General features: G+C 39.2%; 1 protein-coding gene across 2 annotated transcripts in view; it reads right to left on the bottom strand.

The window, feature by feature from the left end:
* Positions 1 to 14,641, bottom strand: part of LOC105511717 (chromosome unknown open reading frame, human C6orf165) — a 61,213-nt gene extending 46,572 nt beyond the window's left edge. Inside the window, exons 1-7 of one of the 2 annotated variants that reach the window (XM_011941899.1) lie at positions 14,530 to 14,641; positions 12,717 to 12,829; positions 11,990 to 12,073; positions 8,781 to 8,871; positions 6,765 to 6,953; positions 5,808 to 5,966; positions 4,221 to 4,429 (exon numbers count right to left, since the gene is read on the bottom strand). In XM_011941899.1, coding sequence (XP_011797289.1) covers positions 4,221 to 4,429; positions 5,808 to 5,966; positions 6,765 to 6,953; positions 8,781 to 8,871; positions 11,990 to 12,073; positions 12,717 to 12,824 — 840 coding nt within the window. In that variant the 5' untranslated portion in view covers positions 12,825 to 12,829; positions 14,530 to 14,641. The remainder of the gene's footprint in view (positions 1 to 4,220; positions 4,430 to 5,807; positions 5,967 to 6,764; positions 6,954 to 8,780; positions 8,872 to 11,989; positions 12,074 to 12,716; positions 12,830 to 14,529) is intronic. The other variant, XM_011941898.1, reaches the window with a different exon arrangement.
* Between the last annotated feature and the right edge of the window lie 272 nt (positions 14,642 to 14,913).

The raw sequence follows: 14,913 nt of genomic DNA, 5'->3' as shown, positions 1-14,913 counted from the left end.
ACTGGCTAATTTTTTGTATTTTTAGTAGAAATGGGGTTTCACCATGTTAGCCAGGCTGGTCTCCAACTCCTGATCTCAGGTGATCCGCCCGCCTCGGCCTCCCGTGAGCCACCACGCCCAGCCCATCTAGAGTTTTTAATTATAATATTAGTCCTCTAAAAATGATATCACTTAAAAAAAATTATCATAACATTCAAATGTTTGGCAAAAGCATGTGATCCCAGTATGTTTCTTTGTCTTCTTCAGCTTCCCCCTACCTTTTAAACATTTTTTATAAGTTCCTCATACTTTCTTCCACAGACAATTTTCAACAAGTCTAGTCAAACTTATAGAAGCAGAAATTAGAATGGAATCTCTGATGTTTAATGTTCTTATTACAACAGAAATAAAATATAATAAAACAAGCACAGATTCCACCTGATTTTTTTACTTGCTTTATCAAGGACAATCAAAAAGCCCTGTGTTGTGTGTCTGTGAATGGGCCCTGCAAAAATAGCTTGGGGGGAAAGAACTCTACAAAAATCTTGACTTACAGGTTTTAACAAATGTGCTATCAAATGCAACTCTTACTTGCACAATATCATGCAGCTTTCTCTCTTTGGTGTCTGCCTTGCACTTTAAAAGCCCATGGAGGATGGAATTTTATTCTCTCAGTTAAGAGCAAAACTGGCCGGGCGCGGTGGCTCAAGCCTGTAATCCCAGCACTTTGGGAGGCCGAGACGGGCGGATCACGAGGTCAGGAGATCGACACCATCCTGGCTAACACAGTGAAACCCCGTCTCTACTGAAAATACAAAAAACTAGCCAGGCGAGGTGGCGGGCGCCTGTAGTCCCAGCTACTCTGGAGGCTGAGGCAGGAGAATGGCAGGAACCCGGGAGGCGGAGCTTGCAGTGAGCTGAGATCTGGCCACTGCACTCCAGCCTGGGTGACAGAGCGAGACTATGTCTCAAAAAAAATAAAATAAAATAAAAAAGAGTCAGCAAAACTATGATCATCATTTCCTTTTCTTTTCTAGAATATTTCCGTGTGTTCACTGTAGCAAATAAAGGCCTGATCAAAACAAAATAATTCACTATCTTACATAGGCTCTCTCTCTCTATATATATACACACATATATATATATATATACACACATATATATATATATATACACACACATATATATATATATATATATATTTTTTTTTTTTGAGACAGAATCTCACTCTGTCACCCAGACTGGAATGCAGTGGCACAATCTTGGATCACTGCAACCTCTGTCTCCTGGGTTCAAGCGATTCTCCTGCCTCAGCCTCCTGAGTAGCTGGGATTACAGGCATCCACAACCATGCCCAGCTAATTTTTGTATTTTTGGTAGAGACGGGGTTTCACCATGTTGCCCAGGCTTGGTCTCGAACTTCTGACCTCAGGTGATCCGCCTGCCTCAGCCTCCCAAAGTGCTGGGATTACAGGCATGAGCCACCGCACTCGGCCCATATTGGATTTTTTAAATGTTCACATAAACTGAAACTTTGAGGAGAGAATTTTTAAAAATCAAAATTGCTACTTTAAAATTTTTAAGTAGTATCTGTTCAAATAATGTGACTTTAAAAAGAATATTCATAGATTTTAATATAGGAAAAATCTTGGCTAATTTTAAATTGGTGCAGTTTATAATCTAGAGATAATACTGATTAAACCAATATCCATTTCATAATAATCAACCTTAATTGTCACTAAGACTGATAGGGAAGGATTGAATAGTTTAAAAACAAAACAAAAAAATTCTTTGAGCAAAGAATAAGAAAGTTAAGAAAACTCATCCTGATCCTGACTAAAGTCAGCACAAAATGGCCATAAAGAGTGCTTGGATAAGAAAATTAACTTTTTCACCAACATGAGCAGCAAGGAGCTTGGAAATGAGATACTGTATGGAAAAATAAAAGCTCTTCAGCTGTTCCACTAGACAAATGAAATCACAGCTGTTCAGCTAACACCCTAACGATGATGATGATAATCATAAACAACATCATCATCACTTTATTGAGCCTTTGCACCAGGCGCTATGCTGCCTTATTTACATGGTGAAGACTATGAATAACCCCATTTTACAGATATGGAAACCAAGGCACAGGGAAGTTAAGCAGCTTCCTTAGGGACACAGATTTAGTAATTGGCAAAGTCATGATTAGAATTCATGTAGTCTGGTTGCAAAGCCCACACTCTACTCACTGTCCCTCTCTAGCTGTGAGAAGTAGAACGCCAATGAGAATTTAAGACTTAGTTGGCGGATTCATGATTGAAAGCTATGAGAAGATTCTATATAATGAATGACATCTTCTGCAACATCCTTACAGTTATGTGACAGTTTCCCAAGGTTCTTTCTTAGAGTATCGCCTTTGAATGCAGGTGACAAATGTGAATGGGAAGTTCGACTCCTGTGGACTCACATGCACTTCAAAATAAATTGATTACAAAATCCCCTTAGTAGCTGACTAGTTAACATAAGGCTGATAGCCACAAGGTAATGTAAAGGGAAATATCTACCCCAAGAGGGTGACTTGGTTTTTATTATTATTTATATATTTATTCTTTTTAGAGATGTGGTCTTCCTTGGCTACCCAAGCTGGAGCGCAGTGGCATAGCCAAAGCTTACTATATCCTCAAACTCCTGGGCTCAAGCAATTTTCCTACTTCAGCCTCCCAAGTAGCTGGGATTATAAGTTAGTACCATTAGTACCACGCTTGGCTAATTTTATTTTTTGTAGAGACAGGGTCTCGTAATGTTGCCCAGGCTGGTCTTGAATTCCTGGCCTCAAGCAGTTCTCCAACCTCAGCCTCCCAGCTAGGATCCTCCTTCTGAAGACAATTAGATAGGCTAGTTGTGAAGACAACCTCTAGTCTGAACGAAGTCATGTCATCCGGGCAGCTAGGTTAAGTGCATCCAATAGTAATACCAAGTCATTAAAATACAAGTTAAAAAGAAGAGGTAGTCAGAATACATCCTCTTCTATCCCTCAAGAAATTAGCATTCACTCATACAAAAGACAGTTCCATTAACTGAGAGTCTCATAGTTACTGGAAAACAGAGGTTGTGTAAAAGTAAATGGTGATGAGTGGGAACATAACTTGCCAACATGCAGTAATTAACAGACTGTCTTCCTTACAACCCTAGAGTGTCATGGGGATATCCCTTAGTGAAAAGGTCCTCCAATCCCTTTATGTAGATATCTGTTTTATATTTGTAAGATTCTGAGTAAGTTTCTATCTGACAGAAAGGGCACTGCTACTTTTTAAAAAGGTTATAACCACCACTTTACCATATTTTCCAACTCTCTAGGGATACTGTGTGGCTTGTTCATTAGATCTAGAAACACCAGATATAAAAATCTTACCTGGCTAGGCGTGGTGGCTTATGCCTGTTACCCCAGCACTTTGGGAAGCCGAGGCAGGAGGATTGCTTGAAGCCAGATGTTCAAGACCAGCCTGGACAACATAGCAAGACCCCACTCTATTTTTTTTTTTTTTTAAGTTTTTTTGAGTCAGGATCAGGGTCTCCCTCTGTCACCCATGCCAGAGTGCAGTGGTGTGATCTTGGCCTCAGTGCAACCTCTGCCCCCCGGGCTCAAGTGATCCTCCCACCTCAACCTCTTCAGCAGCTGAGAATACAGGCACATGTCACTGTGCCTGGCTAATTTTTGTACTTTTTGTAGAGATGGCGTTTTGCCATGTTGGCCAGGCTGGTTTTGAACTCTTGGGCTCAAGCGATCTGCCCACCTTTGCCTCCCAAAGTGCCAAGATTGCAGACATGAGCCACTGTGCCTGGCCTACAAAAGAATCTTTAAAAAAATCTTTTCTACCAGGTGTTACAGTGAGAACAAATAATTACACAAAAATTATTTGAAAGGCAACCACCTGCCAAACAATGTTAGATACTTGCTCTGAACTAAAATAAACATAGTGTTACTTACATACACACCATTGTTTAACTACAGCATGCTAACAATTATATTATCAAATACCAATGAAAAAATACAAATTCAATTTCTACCAAAATATTTTCATTAAAATCAAAACCCAACTCTTCTATTTTTATTTTGATTCCTAACCCTACCAAAGCAATATAAACTGAGCAGTTATTGAGGTTGTCTCCTTAATTAGTGACCTGGTTCTACCTGATGTGGCCTTATATAAAGAGACTGCGTTATATGGAAAATGATACATATGAACTTAACTCACCAAAATGATCTGAAGGAAGACCTCATATTGTCGTATATTATAGAGCGCTTCTTTTAACATATATGGCTGAAGTTCAGCTCTCATGTGTGGGTCGTTGGCTGCCTTCTCAAGGATGGCTGTGTAGCGGTATACCTGGCTCCGGGCAGTCTCAAGCTGGTAATCAATATGCTGCATGGTGGCTGGGATTGCTACATGGAGAACAGCTGGCACTATTTGTAAGAGTATATAAAAAGGCAGCCATAAAGAAGACTAAAAACAATTAAGAAGAAGAAGCCTAGAAAGTAGTTACATTTTAAGCATTAAGTTAGGGTTTTTTCCCCAATCAAATTAGTAATAATGAGGCATGTGTTTCATGGGTCCCACGACATAAAGAAAAGAATCTAGGCTGGGGGCGGGGGCTCACGCCTGTAATCCCAGCACTTTGGGAGGCTGAGGCGGGCAGATCATGAGGTCAAGAGATTGAGACCATCCTGGCCAACATGGTGAAACCCCGTGTCTACTAAAAATACAAAAATTAACCGGGTGTGGTGGCGCGCGCCTGTAATCTCAGCACAGGAGAATCACTTGAACCTGGGAGGGGGAGGTTGCAGTGAGCTGAGATCGCGCCGCTGCACTCCAATCTGGGCGACAAGGGCGAAACTCCATCTCAAAAAAAAAAAAAAATCTAAAACAAACAAGTTCAAACAAAAGATACTATCAGAATGATAACCCAGTTATAGTAGGTCAGCTTTTGCCACTAAATGTAGAAGTTTAGAGAATAGGCAGAGTTTGGTATTATGTGTTGTTAACCATGTGCTTCCAGAAGAGCCACTGATCCTTCCTTTTGTATATCTTCTAGTTATTTTTTTTTTTTAAAAAAAGGAATATTTGTTAAGAAACTCATCTGGATGGTGAAAAATGACAGAATAGTCTAGCAAGGGAGGGTCATTTATGAAAATGGAAATTTGACTTTTTAGAACAGTTTTTAAAATAGAAAAAAATTACCCTTTTATAGTAGATTAGTGATTTGGTGAAAGAAACTAACACCTTATCGGTGGACATACAGGAGTACCAAATTTCATAAGGAAGTTACTTCTACTGGTAGGTGCTTCATTAAATATTTCATAAGTACTTTCAAACTTATAAAGAATGCATTAAGTATATAACCACAAAGCAGATGCCCCCAAATTTAGAGATTTGAAATATCTCCTTGTGGATCTTTTCATCCCATTAACTGCACCGGGAACTGTTTTCAGGAAGATTTTTATTTTTTAAATAACTAAATTGTACTCCCTTTTGGTTATTGGCTTGCAGTAATGAACATAAAGCCCCACTGAACGGGGAGGTTAGCTTTGAGCAGGGCCCTTCATTGCTTTCACTGATTCACTTTCTCCTACTAGCTTCATGGTACATAAAATGTAAAGTCTTGCCCCAGCAAAAGTAAAAATCACTACACATTATAAACAGTAGTTACTCTTCAGGAAACAGTAAAAAATGCAAATCTTAAATTTAAGAATGCCACTGGTATGTTGTTTATTATCTTCCTCACTGTGCAACTTAAATTTTAAACATACATAACCTTTAGCATTAACCTAATGATATACCTACAATCATCGATGCCTTCTCCTCCTTTTCCACAGTCTCTGTTAAATAAACGAATTCCAGTAACAATCATGGTGAGTTCTTTCAGCTGGCGTTCTTTGTCCTTCTTAGACAGAGTTAGAAATGTCCCAAGCTCAGCCTGAGGAAAAACACTCTGTAGAGCAGCTAAAATAAACCAGAAAAAAAAAAAAAAAAAAAGGAAAACAAAATGATAGAATAAAGATATCAGAAGTTAAATAAGGTTTTTTCTTTAGCAGCAAGTTAAGAGTCTGAGTTACTTACATGATTCTTTAAATTACTGATACCTGGTTAGAGAATACATAATAAAATGTAGCACACATCAAAGCTGGATTACTGAGAGTTATGCCATTGTCTCATGTCCATTTTTAATAATTAAGCGCATCCAGCAGTAACTTTTTGGCAATGGGCATGAAAACAAGCTTTCTAATTAGGGATCTGAGCCGAAAAATGGATGCTTTAAAATAATTACAGAAGAAGGCCATAGGAGAGCTAGACATTTTTCCTGTTCCTCATTTTAAAGGATGAAAGAGGGCAAAGATTTTCTAAGGATAAAACAGTGCCCCTTTCCATCATCCATTTTAAATGACAGACTCAATTCTTTTCATCAATATGAAATATCCCTTTCCAGCTTTTCCATTTCCTCAGTCAGCCTGGTACCCTCACTCCTACTATCAATGTCTCTCTAATGAGGTGTAATAGGTCCCTAGATATGTGCAGCCCTAGGAAAATTAGCAATATTTCACTTTCTAGAGGTGCTACTTGAGTTTTAGAACGGACACACAGTGTAAAAGGAGACTGGGTACATTTTAACTCATTCGTGCTGATGTTTTTTTCAGATAAAAAGGAAACTTCAATTTTTAACACTTCTAATTTAACATATTTTATAAAATACAATGATCATATATTTTCACTTATGAAATGGAAATTGGTTATACTTTTTACCTGTTACCTCTCTGACAGTCTTGATGTCTGTAGGGGATCCAAGGCCAGAGCGGAGTAACACATAGCTGATAATCTTCCGGTACAGGCTTTCCAATTCTTCTTTAGCACATGCTCTGTTATCTGTAATTTCTCTGGTAACAGAGCCTAATCTAGACTCTAGGACCCGGTGATGTTCTTCGAGAAATTCCACTAAAATTGCCAAATAACAGTGTTCTATATATTTGATTTTTAGAATTCTTCTTACATAAGAACTAGAGAAAAACTGGGATTGGATATGGCAATTCTGCTTCAGGTAAACAAGCAATTTCTTAAGCTGTAGTAATGAAATAAAAAACAGTGGCCAGCAAGTAGCCTCAAGACAAAAATCCAGTAGGAAACATTTATTACAGTGACTTAAATGGAATACTTTGTCAAAACACCTAAGACTTTAAACAGCCAAACTAAACAGTACATTTCAGAAAAGGCTAAAACCTCCCAATTAAGCAGAAAATAAAGAAGGCCATTTCTACAACATATATATAATACTATATGAAAAAATAAATATATACATATTACATATTTATGCTATATGTAAGCACATGTAGTATACTATACATAAGCATATATAGTAGCAGAAATATATATGTAGTATATATGTTCCTTTCAGTTACATGTATTTTTATTTCAGTTCTAGATAAATTTCCTCTGAAAAGCATTATTGGTAATACGATGTTGCATCGAGAACTGTATCCCTCCTCATTCCTCCTGTGATATGATGAGGGATAGGCTTAACTTTGACAGGACACTGTTCACTGAGTTGTTGCAAGTACAATTCTTGCAATGACTCTGTAAGACAACCCATATTACTATTACAAGGGCAATAATTAACATATCCACCACGCACAGTTTATACCTATACTCTTGCCACAAAACCAACTGAGAACTTTGCAAATTAAAAATATGTTTAAATAACAAATGTAAAAATGTATAGGTTAAATTTTATCAATTCTATGACTATTTTATTGCTTTAAAATTTCCCTATTAAGCAAAAATGCAAGATACATACTTTTACATAGGTAGCATAACTGAAACTAATAAAGAGAAAAATCATCAAATTGTTAATAATGATTGTAATATATAGTAGAGGTAGAGGTAGTCCATAGAGAAATAGATTTGTTTTATACAGCAGGGGCAGAGGCGGTCCACAGAGAATTACATTTTCCTTTTTCTTTTGTTTCCAACTTGTGTTTGATGTATGCATTACATTATTTACATAATGAGCCAGGCGTGGTGGCTCACACTCATAATCCCAGCACTTTGGGAGTCCAAGGTGCGGACAGAACACCAGGCTTAGGCCTGGAGTTCAACACCAGCCTGGGCAACATGGTGAAATCCCGTCTCTACTAAGAATACAAAAATTAGCTGGGCAAGGTGGCACACACCTATAGTCCCAGCTACTCGGGAGGCTGAGGTGGGAGAATTGCTTCAACCCAGGAGTCAGAGGTTGCAGTGATCTGTGGATCATGCCACTACACTCCCGCCTGGGTGACAGAGCAAGACTGTCTCAAAAGAAAAAAATGTTACATATTGAAAAGCTTTCTAAACTTAAACTCCCCATCATTCATTTCATTTTTGAATAGCTATATAATTTAGGTAATTATTATGAGAAAATAACATAAACCAAGAACAGGGAAATCTACAAATTAAAAACTTTTAACTTCAATGGGCTGGTTGTTCGAATTCCTAATTATTATGTATTAGTGCCATAAAGGTTAAAATACAATAGACTTGGAAACAATAATTATGAGCATAATAATTGGAATTCGCTTTTAACCCTCACAAAGGCCAATGTTTTTTTTTTCATTTAGCATTTCTAACATTGTTATAGTCCTCAAAGTTGAAAAATATTTCAAAAGATTGCCAAAAATTAAATTGTTAAATTGATTAAACAGTTAAATTCATTGTCAGCCAAATGAAGCCCTTCTTAGCTGAAATACAATATGAAATTTAAGTATAAACATAGGTAGTATATGTTACCTCGATTTGTATAATTCATATCAAAGTAGACTTGCATCTTAATAGTGTCCAGGGATGGATTTTTAGTATCCAATAGCCGAGTCATACAAAGCTAGAAAAGAATAGTCCATGGATACGTCTAGTTATAGTTTCTGAGACAAGTATTTCCTAAAGTTATTTTCAAAAATAAAGGGAAAAGCAGTGGTTCCTGATATTTATTCACCAATAACCCCTTTTATTATTATTTTTTCTCCTTGAAGACTTCAGGCTTTATAGTTTATTTAACCAATAACATTTTTTATTTTTATAGATTTAGGGGGTACAAGTGTCATTTTGTTACATGGATATATTGTGTGTAGTGGTGAAGCCTGGGCTTTTAGGGTAGCTAACACCTGAATAGTGGACATTGTACCCATTAAGTGATTTCTCATCCCTCACTCCCCTCTCACCCTCCCAAGTCTCCAATGTCTACTGTTCCACTCTCTATGTCCCTGTGTATGTATTATTTAGCTCCCACTTGTAAGTGAGAACGTGTGGTATTTTACTTTCTGTTTCTGAGTTATTTCACTTAAGATAGTAGCCTCCAGTTCCATCCATGTTGCCACAAGACATGATTTCATCATTTTTTATGGCTCAATAGTATTCCATGGTGTGTATGTGTATATACATTTTCTTTATCCAATCATCTGTTGATGGACACTTAGGTTGATTCCATATCTTTACTACCAATAACATTTGTTAAGCAATAAGTCATTTCCCTTGAGTTAACCAATAATCATCATGCCCAGGTGGCTAGTAGTTTAGTTGAAGGCAAGAAACCTGATGTTTTGGTTAGTTTGGGCAGTCTAAATGTGGGTAAATGTTCCACAAAGCTTATATTCCAGTCTAAAACTCTTCTAGAGTTCCTCGTTACTATTTATTTGTGCCTTGAACAACACTGCTAAGTTTATTTTATAAAAAGTTGCTGCAGCCAGCACGGTGGCTCACACCTGTAATCCCAGCACTTTGGGAGGCTGAGGTGGGCAGATCACCCGAGGTCAGGAGTTCGAGACCAGCCTGGTTAACATGATGAAACCCCGTCTCTACTAAAAATACAAAAATTAGCTGGGCGTGGTGGCGCACACCTGTCGTCCCAGCTACTCGGGAGGCTGAGACAGGAGAATTGCTTGAGAACCTGGGAGGTGGACATGGCAATGAGCTGAGATCGTGCCACTGCACTCCAGCTTGGGAGACAGAGTGAGACTCCATCTCAAAAGATAAAATTAAATTAAAATTTAAAGGCTGCTGTAACTACCACCCCTCTCTTCACAAAATTTCTCTGGTTCTACCCTTGATATTTCTTCTCCTGGTCTGTTTTCTCCCATGAGCCCCCACATAGATGGCTCATTTCCCTTCTCTGCCTTGCCTCTTTAGATTGAATATTAACCTCAGTTTTTCTTTCCTTCTCTCATCTCTACTTATCACCTCCCTCCCCCACTTCCTTCACTGCTCACCCTGTAGGCTGAATATACTGCAGCTGGCAGGCACTTGGCAGCATCACTCTCAACCCGTCTCCCTGAGCACCACCCTGCTTTCCTGGGAGGAGGGCGGGGAGAATGCAAGACTGAGGATTGGACACTGTGTCTTTGCAGAAGTCTGTGCACCTGGATCCTTCCACACAGAGAAGTACTGTTCTAAAATGCACACTTAAAAAAATAGCTCATCCACATGATTTTTAGTTGAGAAAAAAATTGTCACTTGAATTATACGTTGTTAGTTTATGTACCTGTCATATTAAAAGTATATTGGCTTGATTCTTTCCAACGTAGTTGAGTTGGGGCTTGAGGGGAATGGAGAAGTCTTCCTGGGTCCTGACAAGGAGAATAACTTATTTTCTGCCCCTCCTTGATTCTCTTCCACGGCTTTCCAATAACATTTCTGACTGTCATAATCACTTCCCTTATTGCTAAGAACAAGCTTTATACCATCTTTTCTCTGCATCCTCCCCAATATCTGTTATGTTTTGACTTTTTAAAGACATTCTAACTGGTGTAAGATTGTATCCCATTGTCAGAATAGAAAATCTAGACATAAAGCCACATACCTGCAGTCAGGTGATCTTTGACAAAGTCAACAGAAACATACACTGGAGAAATGACATCCTATTCAATAAATGGTGCTGGGAAAATTGGATTACCATATGCAGAAGAATGAAACCGGATCCCAATGTCTCACCATATACAAAAATTAACAACTCAAGATTGATTAAAGACTTAAATGTAAGACCTGAAACTATAAAAATATCAGAAAAAAACCTAGGGCTGGACATTGGCCTACGCAAAGAATTCATTTCTTAAAAGCAAATGCAACAGAAATAGACAAATTGGATTTAAATAAACTAAAAAGCTTCTACACATTAAAATGAATAATCAACAGAGTGAAAAGAAAACCTGCAGAATGGGAGAAAATATGTACAAACTATGCATCTGACAAAGGTCTAATATTCAGGATCTACAAGGAACTCAAACAACAACAACAAATAACCCCATTATAAAGTGGGCAAAGGCCATGAATAGACATTTTTCAAAAGAAGACATACAAATGGCCAACAAGCATGAAAAAAATGCTCAACATCACTCAGCATTAGAGAAATGCAAATTAATTTAGTTCTATTTAACTTCACAGTGTATGACAAACCAGTTAATGTTTGCAATGTAAGAGATTAATAACAAGGTTTCACTAAAATACTGTAGCAGATGCTGCTACCTGCCCAATTTCCCTGCCCTTCCTTCCTTACTAACAGAGCCTCAATTTGGATTGGGGCAGGGATTTATTCATCTAAAAAAGAAAAAAGAAGTGAATGTCCCTGGGTCACTTACAGTATCATTCTGGTCAATAAATGTAAGTAGATGGAAGGGATTCTGGGAAAATTATTATTTTCCGGAAAGAAGGTGATAGACCCAATTGACACACGTATTTTGCCCTTTGCCTTCCCCCTTCTTTCTACCTAGAGGTAGGGTAGCTATCTTTTGACCATCAGATGACTATATTGCAAGGATGGCATGCCCCAGGAAGCCAGGAAGAAGGGTCTATGTCTCTCCAGACTTTGTGTTATGAGAAAAATACCTCGTGTGTACTACTATTTTGTGGGCTTTTGTTTCATGCAGCTGAAGGCAATAATGACTAACACAAATACTGTGTTTACAACTGAGAATAAGTAATTGCAAATTTGAGGACTGTTGGGTAATCACCTTAACAAGATTCTGCACATCACTTTTCATGAGGGTTCTATCCATGTTAAAGCCATTACTCGGATCCAGGACAACAGCTTTCACCTGGAAAAAAGTAGGAACGAGTCCATTAAGTAGGAAAGAATCCATTAAGCAATTTTATTTCATATTATTAGTTTAATATGTTTCCATTTTTTAAACAACTACCTCCTGATTACATTGGGATTGGTTTTTCCACTATTTTTCTTACTACTGAACTCATCTGTACCCTTGTTAGAGGCTGAAGAAAAGAAGCGACAAACATCAAACTTGAATGGGGTGCTAGAAAAGTTATATGGGGAAATAAGTTGAAAGCAATGGCTAGGTTTTCAGTTGGGAAACTATGGTATATTTTATTGTATTTTTATTGTGTATTGTTATCTTAACCAAAAGCAAGAACAGAGAAACCATAGCAATGAGTAATTTTTAACAACGGCAAACAAAAATACACATCAAAAAATTCCCACACAGGAGAACATTATTGATGTTTTCCAAACTCATCAAGGTCTTCTAAATCAGTCTCTATAAATCTACAACTCACATGCTCTATAAGCGTTTTTAAAATGTTTTCACTAACTTGTCCGATGATCTCATTATGATTAAGGTGAAAAACATCTATGAAAGCTTCACAGAATTTAAAGGGGAAAATGGACACCACATCTTTAAAAAGCTCTTAATAAAGTAGTAATCACGAAAAGATTCTTCTTACCATAAAAGCAATCAGAGTTTCAGAAACAAACTCTCCATAGGCTGCACATTCTTGTCCTATTTCTCGTATAATACTCCTTATAACACTTTCGGCCTGAGTTGGAGGCATTCTGGCTAAATAAAACAACAATTTTTTTTTAAAAAACGTGGTTTTATGCAAATTTGTTTTTTTCTCTTTTGATTTCTCCAATATTGTATTTGTAGAGTCATAATATCATGTATTACCTTATTAGTATTTTTATTAGTATCTAGGCCTCTCCTGTTTTTCATTATTTTTAAAAATGAAGGACTTTATTGAAGACAGACAATGATTGGGATTTCAAATAATTGAAACATCTGAAAAGTAACATTTTCAATTATTTAAATTATGGTCACTAAACATATATTCCTATCATGATATTCTTAATTTAAAAAAAAAGGCTAAGCAGGCTGGGCGCGATGGCTCACGCCTGTAATCTCAGCATTTTGGGAGGCCGAGGCAGGGGGGGGATCAGCTGAGGTCGGGAGTTCAAGACCCACCTGACCAACACGGAGAAACCCCGTCTCTACTAAAAATACAAAATTAGCCGGGCGTGGTGGCGGGTGCCTGTGATCTCAGCTCCTCGGGAGGCTGAGGCAGGAGAATCGCTTCAACCCGGGAGGCGGAGGTTGCGGTGAGCCGAGATCGAGCCATTGCACTCCAGCCTGGGCAACAAGAGCGAAACTGCGTATCAAAAAAAAAAAAAAAAAAAAAAAAAAAAAAAAAAAGGCTAAGCAGTATTTGTAGGGGAGGAAGGTAAAATTAATGAGAAATCCCCAAGAGTAGAGCTTGAAAGAGGAAATGCTTATTCAACCACATTCACTAAATAACCTTTCGTAATTGTACTAGAATCTTGGAAAACAATTCTTGCTCAGATCATTGAAATAATCTTCCGCACATCTAAAATGGAGTTCAGACTCTCGATAAAAAACGCAAAAGCAAAAACCAAAACGTAAGAGTTATGCATCATGGGAAAAAATGAACTCCTGGTTATTAATTCCATTTACTCTAAGGAAAAAGTGGCAGGTTTTGACCGAGTTTTCTGATTTTCCTGAATATTAGTAACTGAGCACAATGGAACTTGGCATGTAGAGTATAACAAAGGCAATATCAGGTACATAAAGCTAACTCCTCAGCATTATTAGCTTTCCGACGGATGGGTAGGAAACACGAGGCATTTTGTCCAGTGAAACCAGATTGCCTAGATTTCATCGTGACCCGACCACTGTCTAGCTGTAGATCTTGGGCACTTGTTTCACTTCTTCCCAGAGGCGTGAGGACTAAATTCGTCTTATCTATTTAGTGGTTACAACAGTGCGCGGCATAAGGGAATCGCTTAAAACAGCTTTCAATCAGTACTCCAGGATCGCAGGCAGCGCATGAGCGAGTGCAGGTCTGTGGGAGAGTCCATTCGGCTCTGGGTCTGTGTGCGCATGCGCAATGCTGCCGGGTCGCTAGGGACGCGGCTCAGCACCTTCCCCGCATCTACCCACCAGTTACTAAGTCTCCCGAGGTCCGGCTTCTGGGGTAGCCAGTGGAGTGGAACACAGGCAGGAGGCCTCAGGCACCCGCGCAGGGGCTAGAGGGCCGCCCTGCAGCCCTGGGCGCCTCCGGCAGGAATGGACCGCTATTCCAGCTCAGCGGCGGCGCAGCCTAAAGGATCGAGACTGAGAGCTAAGTCTCTACTAGGCAGGACGCGGTCCTCCAGCGGCCCGGGCTCCGCCAGCTGCCCCACGCTTGCCGCCTGGCGGGATACACCTCCGGGTCAAGGGCGCGGAGCCCCGAGTAGGCTGACCTGGATCGGAATCGACAGCAGGAGCCGTGTCTGTCTGCTTCTGTCCTGGGGCCCTCACCGCGACTGTCGGGGCAGTTGGGCTCTGGCAGCAACCGCCACGTAACCATGGAGATGGAAGACTCCGGACCAGAGGGGGCGGGGCCAGGTGGGGGCGGGGCTGTGTCCCACTTTGAGGGTCTTTTCCCCAAAAGATGGGCTGGAAAATCTTTAAAAACAAAGGAATTCCACGCAGAGACATCTTAATCTCCGTGGTTAAGACTGTGAAACACAAGTTCTCGTAAATAAGGACATTAACTTGCTAGCGTGGGAACGATGGGGCGGCTTTGAAAGCGGGGTGGGGGAGAGGGAGGAGCCAGCTGGAGAGGCTGGGAAAACGGAAGGGCT

Source organism: Colobus angolensis, unplaced genomic scaffold (assembly GCF_000951035.1).
Source record: "Colobus angolensis palliatus isolate OR3802 unplaced genomic scaffold, Cang.pa_1.0 Scaffold203, whole genome shotgun sequence".
Classification (NCBI taxonomy): domain Eukaryota; kingdom Metazoa; phylum Chordata; class Mammalia; order Primates; family Cercopithecidae; genus Colobus; species Colobus angolensis.
The sequence above is the reverse complement of the archived record's forward strand: the minus strand, read 5'-3'. Positions and strand labels throughout refer to the sequence as shown.